The sequence below is a fragment of the Lissotriton vulgaris genome, chromosome 3_1 (genome assembly GCF_964263255.1).
Source record: "Lissotriton vulgaris chromosome 3_1, aLisVul1.2, whole genome shotgun sequence".
NCBI lineage: Eukaryota > Metazoa > Chordata > Amphibia > Caudata > Salamandridae > Lissotriton > Lissotriton vulgaris.
This window is the reverse complement of record NC_141689.1, coordinates 1,938,689,587-1,938,705,960: the sequence shown is the minus strand read 5'-3', so window position 1 is coordinate 1,938,705,960 and position 16,374 is coordinate 1,938,689,587. Positions and strand designations below refer to the sequence as shown.

At 43.9% G+C, this 16,374-nt stretch overlaps 1 protein-coding gene across 3 annotated transcripts in view; it reads left to right on the top strand.

Moving 5' to 3' along the window:
* Positions 1-12,561, top strand: part of LOC147728652 (histone PARylation factor 1-like) — a 126,672-nt gene extending 114,111 nt beyond the window's left edge. For all 3 annotated transcript variants that reach the window (XM_086962424.1, XM_086962425.1, XM_086962426.1), the window contains exon 8: positions 12,320-12,561. In XM_086962424.1, coding sequence (XP_086818550.1) covers positions 12,320-12,451 — 132 coding nt within the window. In that variant the 3' untranslated portion in view covers positions 12,452-12,561. The remainder of the gene's footprint in view (positions 1-12,319) is intronic.
* Positions 12,562-16,374: the final 3,813 nt, after the last annotated feature.

Below are 16,374 nucleotides of genomic sequence, written 5' to 3'. Positions count from 1 at the left end.
ATTATTGTATATAAGTGATGCTTCCTCTGAAAATGGGGACCTTTATTGGACCTGCAGCATTCAACAGGACAAACCACAAAAATTTTATTGGCAGGGGGGACATCTGGGTGGACTCTACCACAGAGAATGGGCCTCTTCTTTTCTTTGAACAAACATCGTTTGCAATATAAATATTACCAAGCATACTAATGTGTTCATAATTATATTACAAAATCTTTGATGGCAGATGGTAATTGGATGCTTGGAATCAAAATGGACTGGGATTAGGACCATTGGGTCAGTGTCCTAATTAGCAATGTAAATGACAATGCCTTTTATTTATGTTTTAAAAACCAAAACATAAAAGGCATTGTCATTTATAATGCCAATAGCTCACACTCGCGTAAATGATAGGTGAGTGAAGGTGACCTGCACTAGATAGAACGCTGAAGAGTCAAAAGCTTATTTTAAGACGGAAAACTGTAAATAACATCGCCTTTTTATGACCCATGTTTATTATACGGACTTCATTGCCGCCGTGGAGGAAGAGCAGGCTAAAGTAATACAATCTCCCCAGAATCCACTTGGTTTGATGAGATATGGAGTCAGCTACTTGTGTTCTTGTATATAGTTTTTATATATAGTTTTATTTTAAGAGAAAGGGCAGGCATTGGCGAAAACTCCCGAACACAAATCGTGAAAGTCATTATGGAGAATTGCTGTGCATATGTCGTTTCACAAATCCCTGGTATATTCAATATGAACTTGGTCTTTCAGTCTGCCTGCTTCCTCTCTGTAGCTGCTGACTGCTCTGAATTTAGTTTATCAACAAAGGGCTGTTTCTATTTTCTGAGACTGCTTTGTGATCACTTTAGGGGTGCATGCAATTTTTATGACGCTGTTGTTCCTTTTCCGTCACATAACATTAAAATGATATAATGCAGAGTAAAGTATATCTATGCACACGGCTCGATTGGAAAAAATCTATTTAGTTCCACAATTGAACAGGCAGCTGCTTCACATTGCAAGAGACAGTAGAAGTGACATTGTGCAGCATTTCAAGCCCAATGATATCTCAGGGCTGAGCTCCGTCCTTAGCCTCTCAGTAGCGTTGTTGTTGGCACTGAAGAGCGTAGGGCAGGGAACAAGGTGGAAACTACTGGAAGTAAACAGTCATAAAGGAGCTACATGTGCTCTGCAAGCCCTAAGGTGACCAGATGGCTCCATGTACCCACTGGCCAGCACTTTTTCCATTCCTGGTCTTTTCTTTTACATACCTTTGTTATTAGATGTTGTGATACAATTGGCTCAAATAAAATGAACTAAGACTGCAACCCCCATAATGCACTGATATGTAGGTTACTCTACTCATAACTCTGCAGATGTAGCAAGTCTAGAAAATAAGTACTAGCCATGGAACACAGCTGGCAGACCTGCTAGATCTTCAAGAGTGTGCTATTTTTGAGAAATGTGACAATCAAACCTAGTAATTAATAGTTGCCAAAAGGATGAGTTTTTGAAAATCAGTCTATATTGAGTAGCCTAGGAAATCAAAATGAATTTGGGCTGCGTTGTAGTGATTAGAATTTTGTTGAATTTACTTAAATACTGATTTTTTTTTTTACCTAGCAATATTTTAATCACTTATTTATGTCTGTCGAGTGGTACTCGTGAAGTAACAAACTCTAAACTCTGAGGACGAGCCATAAGCAACGCTATGATTTTCAGTGTTGAAGACCAGGATGTGCAGTTAAGGCCTCAGAAAGTGTATATGGTGTGTCACAGGCCACTCTAGTCGGATATATCAATGATGTCATATCACTTACTGCAGTGTTTAATTTAAGCTAGTGGTTGCAGCACCCAGCATAATGTGCTGCATGGATAAATACTTCTATTGTCCCAAAGGCGAGACCGTTTGCATTGCAAATGCTTGTTAGGTCGAGCAGTCGAGACCTCTTGTATATACTTTAGTGTATATACTTCAGTATATACGTATATATGTATGTACTTTGTGGGCTCTGGAGAACTGCCCAGGACTTGTCTGCGTCTGCTTGGGGAGTTTTTTTCTGTTCAACTGCCTCTATTTAACTCTCTTGATAGAAAACGACCGGCAGAGGTAAGTAAAATACCAGATTTGCTTTCTGATGATGGACTTTCTTTTGTTTTTATTTTCTGGCAACTGCCTCTATTTACCTTTCTTGATAGAAAACGGCAATCAGAGGTCAGTAAAATACTAGAATCACTTTAGCTTTCTCTAGATTCCAGTCCCTAGAAATTGTCTTCCACGAGCACCCGTAGACAATATTTTTTTCAAAACTTGTATTTTCAGTGATTTGACCACTGGCCCTGCTTTTATATTAAAAATGGAGCCTTGGACAATATCATTTTCGGTTGAAAGTCAATATTCCTCTTAATGTGTTCCCATACCTGGTGTGTCAGGCAGTTTGGTGCTTACTTTCACTCCATGTTAAAGAACAGTAGATGCTTCAGCACCCAGGCTAATGTGCTTTATAGCTACATACATATAAGGTCCCAAAGGCGAGACTGATTGCATTGCAAATGCTTGTTCTCAAATGGGAGAAGGCTTTGCCTTGTACAGTGTGTCTGCATACCATTTTGTCATTGTAAAAATCTTTTACAAATAACATAGTGCAAGAAGCGTGAGCTGCACACAGTGATTGGTGTCTGAGTATTTTCCACTTCTTTACCAATCTAAACTGGGTTTCTTAATACAGCCTAACCTGGTCTGCCAGTCAATGACATAACACCACTAACAAATGCATTGAGTGGCCTGAAAGTAAGCATGTTTGTCAATGAGATTTTCAAAGTTGACTCAAGGCAGTCTCTGGAAGCCTAAATAGGATTTGTGTGGATGAAGGTGTCACTAAGTCAGATGTTTTGAATACTGAGTGGAGCGCAGATTCAGAAAGCAGAGAAGAGATCCGCACCATGACAGCTGAATGGGACCATGAGACTGCAGATACTGCTAACCAGAACAGAATATACATAATCACTTTTTAGAAGTAGCAAATTCAGTAGAGGGAGAAGGATGGATGATCCATAATAGAGGAACTCTTGTTAGAGTGACTGCACTGGAGGAAAGGAGAAATTGTTCGAGCTCAGTACGAAAAAGACCCCATCTCTAAAACAATCCTCTGGAATGCTCCTGGGAACAGTGACACAGAGTAGTTTAATCTATAAAGGTTTGAAAAAAACGAGAAAAATGGGCTTTGAATCATTTTGAAGACATCAAAACATATTCAGCAGAACATCCTGGACAGTGCTGCTGGATTCATGAACTCCAGCCGTATGGAAACCATGGATTTCAGAGCATTATAGTTTCAGACTCTTATTAAAAATCCTCTTGCTACAAAGTAAAGACCTGTTGTGTTTAAGCTCTCAACAGGGCCAGTTTACTGCTACCCACAGCAGTGGGGTGACTGAGTAGTTTTGAGTTTAACTGTGAATGCAGTAGCCTACCTCTTAAATCAGCGAGGTTGTCAAACGTTGAACACTTGGTTGGGTTCTTGTTTGTTGACTACACGGTGGTACTGTGAATTTTCACGTGTAGTGATTTAGCATCCATAGGCTTAAGATTCATGCTGTTAAATTTAAGGCATCTGGATTACAAACTAGTCCCAGCAGCAGACTGATCTGACTCGCCTCTTCAACTGTTGCTGTTGGCAAGCGTCTGGAGTAAATCTGAACTGAAAAACACTTAGAGGGAACAAGTAGTGAGAGAACAAGTAGTGAGAAAAGAGGACGGAGTCCTTTCGGTCACCTCAGGCAGCCATTAAAGCTGCATATGCCATTGGAGTGTTTTCTACTTCCCCCTTATACATTGTAGGCGCTGTTAACATGGGGGTAGTGAAACCTGAGCACAGACCTAATCAGGGCACTTTATGGCTCACTGCCACTGTTTAAGCTCTTGTGTTGGTGTTGGTGTGGGTCTCTTTTGCTCCTATGTGTATTGTACTGCCCTGTGTGTGTAGAAGTTCAAATTCCTTATATTAGTGCATAGCTCACAGATGCAGACATCAGTGGCTTAATTTCCTTGCCTGGGCACTCGGGGCAAATCTTGTTAGGTCGAGATATAGCTTAAATATGAACGTAAGCTCTGCCTCTGTAATTGCTGATTTGTGAATGGTCTAAATGGCTCTAAATACTAATGTGCACGTGCGGTACTCCGAAGTGTGCCTTATCTATATGTACTTGCCATTGAATAGATGAGCTCTGTTTATGTATTGCTTTTAGCTCTGTTCTATTCAGCTGAATAATGTAATTTGAGCTTTGTTTGTAGTGTGCACATGAACTCAATATTGACCTGTAGAGTTCTTCCCATGGTGCCTCCTGGCCTCTCTGTCAATCAATTAGGTGGCTTGTAAGCGCAACCACTCGCCTGTCGGAGTTTCAAGACGCGGGGGACTGAAGGAGGGAGAGGGCTGTGGTTCAGTCAAAGAGTCAAGTCTTGAGGTCCTTTCTGAATTGAGATAGTGATTGCCTGAGGTGGAGAGGAAGGGTGTTACAGGTCTTTGCTGCGAGGTAGGAGAAGGATCTTCCTCTGGCCGTGGTCTTGCAGATACGTGGTATGGTAGAAGGGTCAGTTGGGCATAGCGGAGGTCTCTGGTGAGTGCGTGGAATGCAAGGCAGTGGTTAATCTATGCAGATTCTGCGTTTTTATAGGTCTTTTTCTGGTCCATTAGGGTGTGTGACAGTCCTGTTTCCTTTGTGCATCACGTTTCTCTTTTAGCTCCATCTATCTGGTTCACCTAAAAAACGTGTGGACCTTCCACCCCCCCCCATTCTCCCCCCCCCCCCCCCCCGCAAGATAGGATTTGTTGCATACAGCCTATTCCATCTGCTGTGAGGCTGGTCGGGAGAAGGGTGGGCATGTACATTAATGCCAAACTGATCATCTGGAGCTGTTTCTGCTCATAGGGAGGGGTCTTCTGATCACCAGACAGGGAAGATTATTAATGGGCTTAAAGGATCCTTGGCGCAGATCTCCTGGATCAGTTAAAGAGGGTGCTGGAGCTGTGTAGATTGTTCAGGCATTGGTGGCCCTCTATGTTGACGTTAGGAGTAAGCTTTGCAAGGTCCACAGTCCCCCAGTTGGGTGTTGGTTGGGGATCGAGCCTGCATATCTCTGGGTCTTATGTAGAGTGAACAGATGCCTTGGAACATGTAGTTGGCTGTGATGACCTTTTTGTTTTCTTTGATGTTGGTGTTCTGCTACCAATGTTACAGGGGCCCAGAAGTTTTCATTAATAGGTGCCTGTATAGCCACCCATGCCACACCGTAGAAACAGCAGAGGTCTTTAGCCCCACTGAATGGAGGATTGGTCCTGCATACCTGGTTTCCATGCATCCTCTGTCATTCAAAGCGGCCACGTCATGTACAGTTTCCTTTTCAATAAAATTATCGTTTTATTTCATTGTGATGCTTTAATACTTGGACCGTTTGTTATTCAAGATAGGATTGTAGATTCTACTTCACCATACCAACTCTGAGGAATAACAATGGAGGAGCTAACTTGCCCGAACACAATTTTGACATCTCCACTGGCCACTGACCCAGGAGGCAATAAGAGTTCTTTCTTAATCTGGAAAGCCGAGGAGACCAGTCATGACGGCCCTTTAGGGTGTTCATCCTTGCAGGTTTAGTTATAGCTGCTCAGTGTTTACATTTGATAACTGTTACTGAAAGTACAGGTATCTGATGGATAATTCTAACAGTCAATGCCCCGCCTTTGAATGTCTTCAAGTGCTAGACTAGAACTGGATTACTTTTTTTTCAAGCAGTTGTTGCCATTTGCCAATAAATAGTGCCATCAAACTCTGCAGTGGCCTTGTACCACCTTCAAAAGTGATAGCGCATGTCACTTATGCGAGCGGACGTCAGTTCTTCTTTTTTTTTTTTTTCAACATCCTTCAAAGTGGATCCGGAGCTTTGCTTCTAACTGTCTAATTTAACCCTCCCCACCCCTCCCCTCCCCCACAGGAGCAAACGCTTTAAGCTGTGCCATTACTACGAGAAGTGGAGGGTTCATGGAGCCACACAAGGCTTTGTCCATTGTGTCTAACTTACAGTCATCACTTGAAGTCATTCAACAAATGCTTCTTGATTCACAAAAAGGTGATCAATGAGCAGGAACCAAAATGTAATGCCCCAAAACACCGAAAGGAGCAGATCGCACTTGAAACAGACCTGCTCTTGCTCGCAAGTTGTGGGCCATTAGCACACCAGAAGCACAAAACTGCCAGAGCAAGGGATGTAAGACCACTCCTGCTCAATGTAACTCTGCAGGTGTCCTCTGACTGTGCCCATACCAAGTCTCACCCTTCTAGCACATCCCTAGTATCCCAGTATGTAGTCAACCTGAGTTTAGATGGAGGTCCTCAAAGAGGCCATGCTACACATTTTTAAAGTGATGCTGGTTCCCTCTGGAGCACCGTTAGGGGCCTATGAAGCCGCAGGTCCCCCCCAGTTGGACTTAAGCAGGTGCCCCTCCCCCCTGTGCCAACTGTCCCTGTTTGGCCTTCTCCTGGGTCCTACCCTGCACCAGCTTAGCTGCCACACCAGTCCTGATTGTTCCAGTGCCGATCCTGACTAACGGAAACCGCTCCAAATTCGGTCCTGTTGTCCTTTCTGGCATGGGCTCTTGCTATGCCCATGACTCGCTATAAGATAACCAAGCTGCAGTCTCCACCCAGCCTCTTCTGCAAAGTTGGTATTTCTTTCAAGTGCACAGGTGCCCGGTCTTCCTGGCCCGACTCTAGACTAGACTAACGACGGGGGTATGCAGCTCTTTGTGTGGAGGCAAGACCCAGCCTTTAAAGTGTAAGTGGGGTAGGACACAACTCCTCCCATCTCATCCTCCCAGTGTTAGCCCATCCAGTCCCACCTAAGCTCCCCATTTATTGGTGTTGTTTTTCAATTCTTTATTGAAAGATCAAAACAAGGGATAAGGTAATGAGGGGGGGAAATGATATTTGATACATGAAGCAATTATACAGTGCAAACATGAATCGGGGTTGCAGCGGTTGTGAGCGCAGCACCAGCAATTTGCATGAGGTATCAGGACGGCTGCCCGTATTTTAAAGTAGTCCAGTGCCAGTCATCTAGGGACTTGGAGACAAAACTTTCAACTGCAACTCACAGTCCAGTGCCTTCAGAAGGTCCACCCAATCCTCTTTCATATTCTGTCTGAACTCTAGCTTGCCATTGTCACATTGGTTATTCAGGAGGGGCAGGGATAAAAGATGGCGGCACAAGATGCAAAGCTCCCAATTATGTGTGGCTGTCTAGAAGGAATAATCAGAGCCCAGCTGTCAACTATACAGTCATGTGACACACAGACAGGCTGCAGCCACCAAATGGCTAAGGAAAAAAATGGCAAGAGACCAAAAGCATGGGTACTCTGCAAGGAACAGGAGGGTGGTAATTGAACAAAGGATCCAGTGCTCTTTCATCCAGTCTGGGGCAGGTTTCAGCAGGGGTTAAAAAAGCCAAATCTTAAGGCCCAAAGATCACAGCTTCAGGACAAACCTAGGCAAATGGCATGGGCCCACACCGTGCCTGAACTGCAGAGCACCAGCCATGCTATCCCATCGTGCAGCGGTGCTGGCCACTAGCTCGCTCACCTCTGGTCCAGGAGGGGCACGGTCGGCAAGGACAAGGTAACTCTAATCTCTCCAGTGCAGATCAATGCCGGGCATGTGTCTCACAGCTGAACTCCAGGTGCAGGAACAACAAGGCATGTCAGTGCGCCGACTTGAGAGCTGCTTCAAGATGGCTGCCACAAATGTGGCAGCTCGGGTTCTACGTCTGCCTTAGCAGTGTTCGCCATAGTAGGGGGACTCAAAACGGCAATCTCTGATTCTCCAAGTTAGTGGAGGTCTGGGGGAAATCAGTTAGCAATTAAAGTATTTTGATTGTGCAGGATGGAGCAGGATAATACTCGAACTACCCAGGGCTCCACAGCTATGCAGTGGCTATGTTGGCCAGCTTGCCACGCCCCTTACCTTATTCTGGAATTTTACAGGAACTAAGTTGATTTTCATCTGTCCACATGATTTTATATATCATCGGAGCCGATAATGTGCAACTAGAGCCTTCTCATTAGGTGTCCTCAGCCTTTCTTTTTCCCCTCACAGTAGAAAATACCTTATCGTTCCTCCTGTGAGAAAGTCTCCACTTGACTCGTTGATTATCCTTTTTCACTTATCTGCTAACTTTCTGGCACTTCGGGAACTTTGCAATCGGTTCGGGAACTTTGCAATCAGTTCATTAACTCTGCCTCTGGGCATTGGGCCTGTAAGCAAGCAAACCTCCGATATATTCCACAGTTCTGTTTTCATTATTGGCCTATTTTCTACCTTCTCCCCCTTCATGAACCGTAGCATCTTTTCGGTCCACTCAAGCAGAAGTGTGGGCAATATTTAATATTGAGGTTGCCTTGGCATCCATTCAGCTGCGAATTGTAACTGTAGTGTCGCTGCCCTGATCCTTTTATATATCCCCTCATTTTTTGATACTGTGTCCATTTTGACCGTGCACTGAGTTTAGCGTAAAGTCAGCCTCTTGGACTAGTTCTCATCTTTTCTGTCTGACTACTCCAAGACTTTGATTCTTCTGCCCTTTGGTTCTAACTTTCATTCACTTTCTTGTGAAGTTGTTTATTGTTCAATCTTAATTGCCTCCTGCCTTCTCCTCTTGGAATAATTCGCTTCTCGTTTATGACCTACACTGACAATCTGGTCATTATATATGGCAACCTTCAGTTTGCCCAATCCGAAATGCCTTAAAATTGAATTCAGGTAAGAGCAAGATATTTAGCATGTGCAGTTAATGGCTTCCCAATTTTACTTCACTTCTCTTTCCCCCTTCTTTCCTGTGCCAACTCGTTGCATTCTTGGGAAACGTATTTAATTGCTACCTGTTTATCGTACCTTCAAATGGTCAGAAAGAGTCTGCCTCCTGCCTCTCTTTACCCTTAATGTGCTGATTCACGTTTATCAGAGTAGTCTTTGTCTTCCATCTGTCTTACTGTAATTTCTTCTACTTGGGTCTCCCTGGCTTTCCCCAGAAACCATGCTCATTTGGTGCAGAACCCAGCTGCCAATTTCTTGGTGGGGTTATCTCACCATATCTCCGTCACTGGTACCTTGCAAGCTTCATTTGAACCATGTGTCTAAATATTACTTCGTTAAGAGCCTCTGCCATGAAGTGGTCAAAGGCGCTGGCTCCAGTTTCCAACAGAAAATATATTTGGGAATGCTTCCCTACTGCCAGAACTGCGGCCAAACACCTCTTCATCTCAAACTTTTTCTTACCAGCCTGTGAACTCTCTACCTCTTGATGCTTTGACTAAAACCATCACTTGGACTACTGCAAATAATTGAAGACTTTGGTATTTTATTACCCATGTTCTATTCTGACAGGTCTGTAGTAATTCTTTAGCGACAGGACACCCACAAGTGTTTGTTTGCAATTTACATCTGTGCTATATTTGTTTACAGTGTCGATTCGTTTGTTCGAATTGGAGCCTAGACTTGTAATCAGAGATGCAATTTGGGTACCCCTACTTTTTCCACGAAATTGTTTGTTCAAATTAATTCATTGTGGAGCTGGTATTAAGATTGTATTATTTGCAGAAAATTACTGTAACTTTTATATGTGCTCTTTATTCTGAATATTTGTGTGAATATGACGTTGTCCTTATCACTTCTATACAGTGTTAGGACTGCTCTCATGCTTGGGTAGGCAAGCCTTAGGCGTGCGTTTCCAATACTAAACTGAACAAACCCCCTTCTGCCATCATATGTAACACCCGTCGTTGCTATGTTTAGTCATTAACCATTGTGAAAACAAGAACATTGTTTTCTTTTTTGAAAATCAGAACTTGCTCCTATGACTTATCATATTTAGAAAGGGTAAGGTTAATACCTGACTAATATATGAAAATTCTTTTAGATGGATCATATAAAGATTTGTCAACCACTATTATAACCACTCCACAGGAAAACATTTAATGAAATTGTCTTCTTTTGTACCATCATATAGTTTAGAAATTGCAGCACTGTGCTATTTGCGCTGGCAGTGGAGCTCACTTCCATTCATCAACTAAGCCTGTTGAGGGTGGGGAGAAGGCATCCCGGTAGGAAGTACCTGTATGCAGACAGTGCTCCCATTTATCCACAATGGCTTCTGGTATTGATGCCAAGAGTGACTAAATTACAAATGTTTGGAGATGCATGGGTTCTGTACGTTAATATGAGCAAATCAGTAATATTCCTATTAGTAGGACTAGTTCGAAACTAGACAGGATTTGATATCTTAGTCCACATTCAACACACAGCAAAGATACCATTTCATTGTAATATCACGAAGTTGCTGAATGGCCTTCAGGTTTCCACATTCTCTGGAATGTATTCTCTTGTGGCAGGAGGAATAAATAGCCTTAGCAGAAAATGGTGGTCATGCTCAGATGTTTGTGTGTTATAGAGCTCTATGTGCCAGATATCAAGAGCTGCGTTTAGGGAAATTAATAGTCTCCCTGATATGAGCGGGTAAGAGAAGTAGAGTTGAACCAAAGATGCTAAAGGTGAAAAAAGTTTTATTGTTTCAGTTAATTAAAACCATAACAATACATTTTATAAAATCAACTACTTATAAAAAGTTTCCTTTTGTTTGGATAGATTCTCTATTAATTCATTCCAAAACCTTCTGAATTTAGTGCAGAGGAAAGGAGCTCTGGCTTCCCGATCTAGAATTGTATTATATAGCGAGACAACTCGAACATGCCACAAATGATGTTTCGAGGAAGATAATTTTGAAAGAGAGACTCCTTACAGGTGTCCCTGGGGCAGAGAATTTGCCAATAAGGTTAGTGACTGGAACCAGAAAAGATAAAAAGAAATTCCCTTATGTGGTGCAGCAGGTACTCGGGATATGGGAATATTGGGGAGATGGTCCTACACAAGCAATCCTTTTTTCTTTTTTTTCTTTTTCTTTTTTCTTTTCTAAAATCGTTGCCACTATGGTAGCTACAATCTTTTCTGAAAATAAACAGCAATCTGTCCATGACTAGATAGAGAGTTGGAGGATGCGAGACGCTAGGCGACATATACCAGGAGACCTATTTCCAGAAGTACAAGAAAACTTTTATTTAGATCCTGCCCAATAGTTACAGTTCCGCAAGCTGACCAAAATGACTGGAGACATATTGATATGCTTCCCCTCTGCCCCGAGGAAACTCTTGTTGAATATGATGACAGCTAAGAACCTCATCTCAGCAAAATGAAGCTTTTAAAGAAAAATAGAACCGAATTCGTCCTGAAGAAAAATCAAACTGGGAAGGGGACATACAGGAGCCTTTATCAGACAAAGAATAAAAAAAATGGCATGCACTTAAGTAAGAGAAGGGTCTAGTAATGCTTGCCTAAAGCTTGCACATTTCTATATCCGGCTATACAAAATGTACCCTTCAAGACAGATATATTTGCTAGATGCAACATGGCTGGTGCAGGGTTTCTACATATGAATTGGTGTTGCATTGAGGTGAATCCCTATTGGAGGTAGATAGTTAAGAAACTAAGAGACACGTCGGGTATTACGTTATTGGTCCAACATTACCATTTGGGGGTTTATCCCAGCCCCAAAACTAAGAAAAATTAATCACTACTTTGTTGCGCTCAGACTACTGTTGGCAAAAAGGAGAATAGACATTTGATGGCTATCAACTTAAGGACGAACAATACAGGCCTGGATCCAAGACATATCTGACTGGGCAATGGTGGAAGAAAGACATATGAGAGAGACATGGATGGATGAAAGGGCTGACGAAGACTGCATGATCTGGGCTGAAATGTTACAAAAAATGGTAGCCTCTACATAGTTTGATTTCTACATTGAGAGCTCATGGGGGAATCACTTGGCCCTGGAGGAAAGAAGTACTAGTAGGTGGGAGAAATAGGTTTGGACCCAGGACACTGAGATACATCCGGGACTGGATGCAAATGAACCTGCATAGCGGTCGGGACGTATGCCATATAGACTCCAGATGAATATCATACTGTTATTTATGTAGACTGCTGTATATGTATGTTAGTCAGTCACTTGTAGAAAAATGTAATTTATGCACCGGGTCGATGGTTCAATATATATTGCTGTGTTATATTTGTTTTTGGTCACATTGAAAAAATTAAATTACATTATTAAAAAATAAAAAAAAGCACCACCATTGATGCTAAGTAATGATTAGATGCTTCATAGCGCTGTTCTCGTAAAGTGGATATTGTTAATAATGCACCTCTTTTGTGTTTTTCACGTTCACAGTATTTCCACAAGGTGGTGGGCCAGCTGTTGCCTCTTGCCTACAACCTGTTGAAAAGGAACTTGTTTGCAGAGATCATAAGTGCCCATTTGGCAAACAGAACAAAGGAAAATATAGATCAGCTGACAACATGAGCCAAAGAGAAGCAGATACCTGTTGTGCTTTAGATGCAGTAAAGATTATTATTATTTTGTTGTTAGTTTACATAGTTTTCTAATAAAATAAATGTAAAAAATGCAATTAATATTCAGTTTGTTCTTAAGACATTTATCAACTCTATTTTCTCAGTGAAATTTTGTGAATAAGCAAATTATTTTATTAATTCAAGCTACATCTGGATGGTTGAAATACCATGCTCCATGGCTCAACTCTGGCCCCATTTATGGGCATCCTATATGCTGCAGCATACTATATCCATTGTCTGAAGAAATGTGACCCCGTCATCCCCATCCACATAGCATTCCATTGGTTGCCCACGCCAACCCACTCCATCTACAAAACCAGCTGCATCCTCTCAAAACCATCACAACTACTACCACTGCCTAGCTGTCTGGCAAGCATACCATCTGTGTTGGCTCTAGGCACAACAGCAGCCAGGACACTATCAGACTGATGACAAAAGTACAAAAAAAAAACACAAGACCAGGGGCCTTCTAAGTGTATGCACCCAGGATCCGGAACAAATACCTATACCCAACAGGGCTGCCCCAACACAGCTCCAATTTACAAGAGGGCTGAAAGCATACCTCCTTAAAGAATACTACATCATGATATTGTAACAGTCCACCTACACACTAAGAAACCAGCAATAACACCAATCTCATGTTAACAGTGTCTTTTCCTTGCGTCCTGTACAGCACATCACTGCCTTTTGCGGCACATAAATACCACATACAGCTGACCGGGAACAATGTGGTGAACACTGGCACCATGATTAAAAGAATGTTTCACTCATTAAAAACAACAGTGTGCTTGTTATCCGAATGCTTATATTATGCTCTAGATAAATATGTAAATGTGCTAAAAGACACGGAGTAACTTTTTTTGTGTGCAAAAAAATACTTCAAAGATACAAAACAAATAATTTATTGAAAAGTAAGCTTATAATCAGATTTTTAGCAATCTTCTTGCGCACACGTAAGTGGTGGATGTAGTTCTGCGTGGTGTCTTCCAGGCCAGAAGTGACGTGCTATATAGGCTCGACCACTAATACGCTCACCTCGGTTCCTTCTTTTCTGAGCGATCAGCATAGTCCAATAAGCTCCCAACAGTCCATTTTAGACTGAATATTTTCGCCCTTTGTCAAACTCAACCAGTGTACCTTTTTTCTCGATTTGTGGACTATGTCCTTGCAGAAACTGAATGGTTTCAAGCTGTGTGGTGCCCAACACAGCCAGATGTCTTTGACAGATCCCCACCAGGTGTGTCTGTGGTGCATGATAATGTACCACAACTCCATGGCCTGCACAGATTGCAGTACCATGAATCCAAAGGCCTTCATAAAGCGGACCATAAGGCTTCTGGCTGCGAACCACACCACTCCGCCCGTTGCTTCAGGTCGCATTCGCGAGGGAGGCCTCTGGACTGCTCCCAGAGTCGCTTGCGCCCATCATCGTCTTGATCCTGAACTTCTTCAGGTAAGACCAACAAGAAGTCATCAAAGTGCTCTTTGACCTCTCTGTGTCTGTCCTTTCCATCGGATGACGCAGGGAACAACACCAAAAATCCAGCCCCCGCTCTTAGGTAGTTCCTGTGGAGGCGGTATCTGACACCTGGTCTACTCTCTTCCCGCATTTTCCAGAGTGACCCCTGTTCAACTTCCGAGTTTTGAGTCTCATATTTGGGCAGTCGAACTCCTGGAGCACCTTTGGGCCCCATGGATTCAGAAGGGACTCCGACTGGGGGTCTGCCGGCAGGTCCGCCATCTGCACCAGTCAAGCCCTCCGTGTTTGTTGGTGGATCCAGATCATCCCCAGCCGTAACTTCGCAATGTCCTCCGGAAACTATTCCAGTGACGCCGTTCCAAGCGCCACTGATGCTGATCCCTATTTTGATGGTGGTCAAGTGGGTGGAAGAGGTCCTGGACCTTCAGCTGCCCATGGTTGAGCTCAAGACCAGTGTTTTGATGGAGGTGCTTCACCCTGGGGCATCCCCTTCAGAACCCCTACAACCCCTTAAGCCCTCACTGATGTCTTGCTCGGGCTGGGCCAAGCCTGCACAGGATTATTTCTCACCCCCACTTCCCCATGTCCAGGGATTCAGTCTTCTCCCTGCATCCCACCTCTAAGACCTTGGTGGTCCAGGGCTCAAGGTAAAGTATAAATCCCAGCATGTTCACCACCAGTCCACTGGATAGGGAATCCCAGAGGCTGGATATCTCTGGAAAGAGTAGTTTCTCTTCCACCTGCCTGGCACTGTTCTCCGTGAACACTGTGTGCTTATTGGGCATTATTTCCTCACTGTGTGGGATAATACAGTTGCACAGGTGCTACCCATGGTCTTAGATTAGGCCTGAGCCATACTTTACTGCATCTGTCCCTACAGCAATAGCCTGGGAACGTTCCTGATCTGATGCGGATTGGATATGACTCAGTCAATGGCCAGAGCCATTGCTTCCACTGCGGCTCTCCGGCGTCATGCCTGGCTGAGGGCAACTGTTTTTTTGGGGGATGTCCCGGCATCCGTCATGGACATGCCCTTCAATGGAATTTGCTTTTTTGGTGACAAGCCTTATTTGGCGCTTGAGCGTTTCAAAGGCTGCAGGGCCACTGCTAGGTCATTGTGGCACGAGATGGCCGAGCAACAGCCACATTCTGACCATTCCCTGGCTATGGTACAGGCTATCAGCCACATCTTTCCCCCCCCTCACCCCCCTAGCAACCACAGCCAGCAGGCACCACAGTTCTTTTGTGACTGTGAACATGGCTCCCACAAGCTTCTAGGAACCAGACTCCGGTCCAGGTATCACAGTCCCTTTGTGATTGTGGACATGGCTCCCACAAGCCCCTAGGAACCAGACTCTTGTCCTGAATCCAATACCCCACCCCCGTAGCTGCAACCTCAAGTTTGCCCTCCTACCATCATGGGCTCCCTTTTGATGGAAGGATTCTGCACCACCTACCCCAATGGTGGAAACGACTGCAGACAAATGGGTGCTTCAGATTGTCTAATGGGGCTATGCCCTACCTTAACAGAACATGCCACCACCCAGTGATCAGCTGACAGAAAACCTCTTCTCCATTTTGCAACAGGACATACTAGCCCTTAAGGCCAAAGGAGCTTTTGCGAGGGTGTTCGCATCAGAAGTAGGTTATGGTTGATATTTCTGGTGTGCAAAAAGGATGAAGACCTCTGTCCTATCCTAGACCTATGCCATTTGAACAACTTCGTAAAAAAATAAAAAATGCTCACATGCGCATTGATGCTCAGCTTCGGGGGTTCGAATGGGCACCGGGTCTCACAGATAAAATAGCACTGTACGCGGACGATGTCCTTTTCTTTCTTTCTGCTCTGGATAGGTCAGGACTGCGGCTGTTGTGCATATTGCATATTTTCGGAGAGACCTCTGGACTATATATGAATGCTTGCAAATCCACGTAATGGGTGCTTGGGAGACATTCGAGGGTGGGAGCATGGGCCTCATCCCTTCAGCTGGCGAAGGGGGGGGATGATGTACCTGGGGGTCTTCCTGTCCGATGTGCCAGCGGTGTCTAGGGAACGCAATCTTGTTCCAGTACGGGACTGAACCAGAGAGGACCTCAAGGTGTGGTCCCGTATGCCCTTGACTATTTTTGGCAGATCAGCCATCTTCAAGATGGTGGCGCTCCCTCGTCTCCTATATCACTTGCAAAATCATCTATACCAGCTCTCGCCCCGCTTGTTCAAGCAGGTTAACTCCGTGCTGGGAGGGTTCTTATGGGAAGGGGGCGTTGTGAGGGTGGCCCTACGCACCTGTTTCTTATCCACATATACTGGGGGGTCTGGCTACCTCGGACGTCCTCTCGTATTATCAGGCTTCACACGTGCTGGTCGTCAAAGAGTGATGGTACAGGGACAG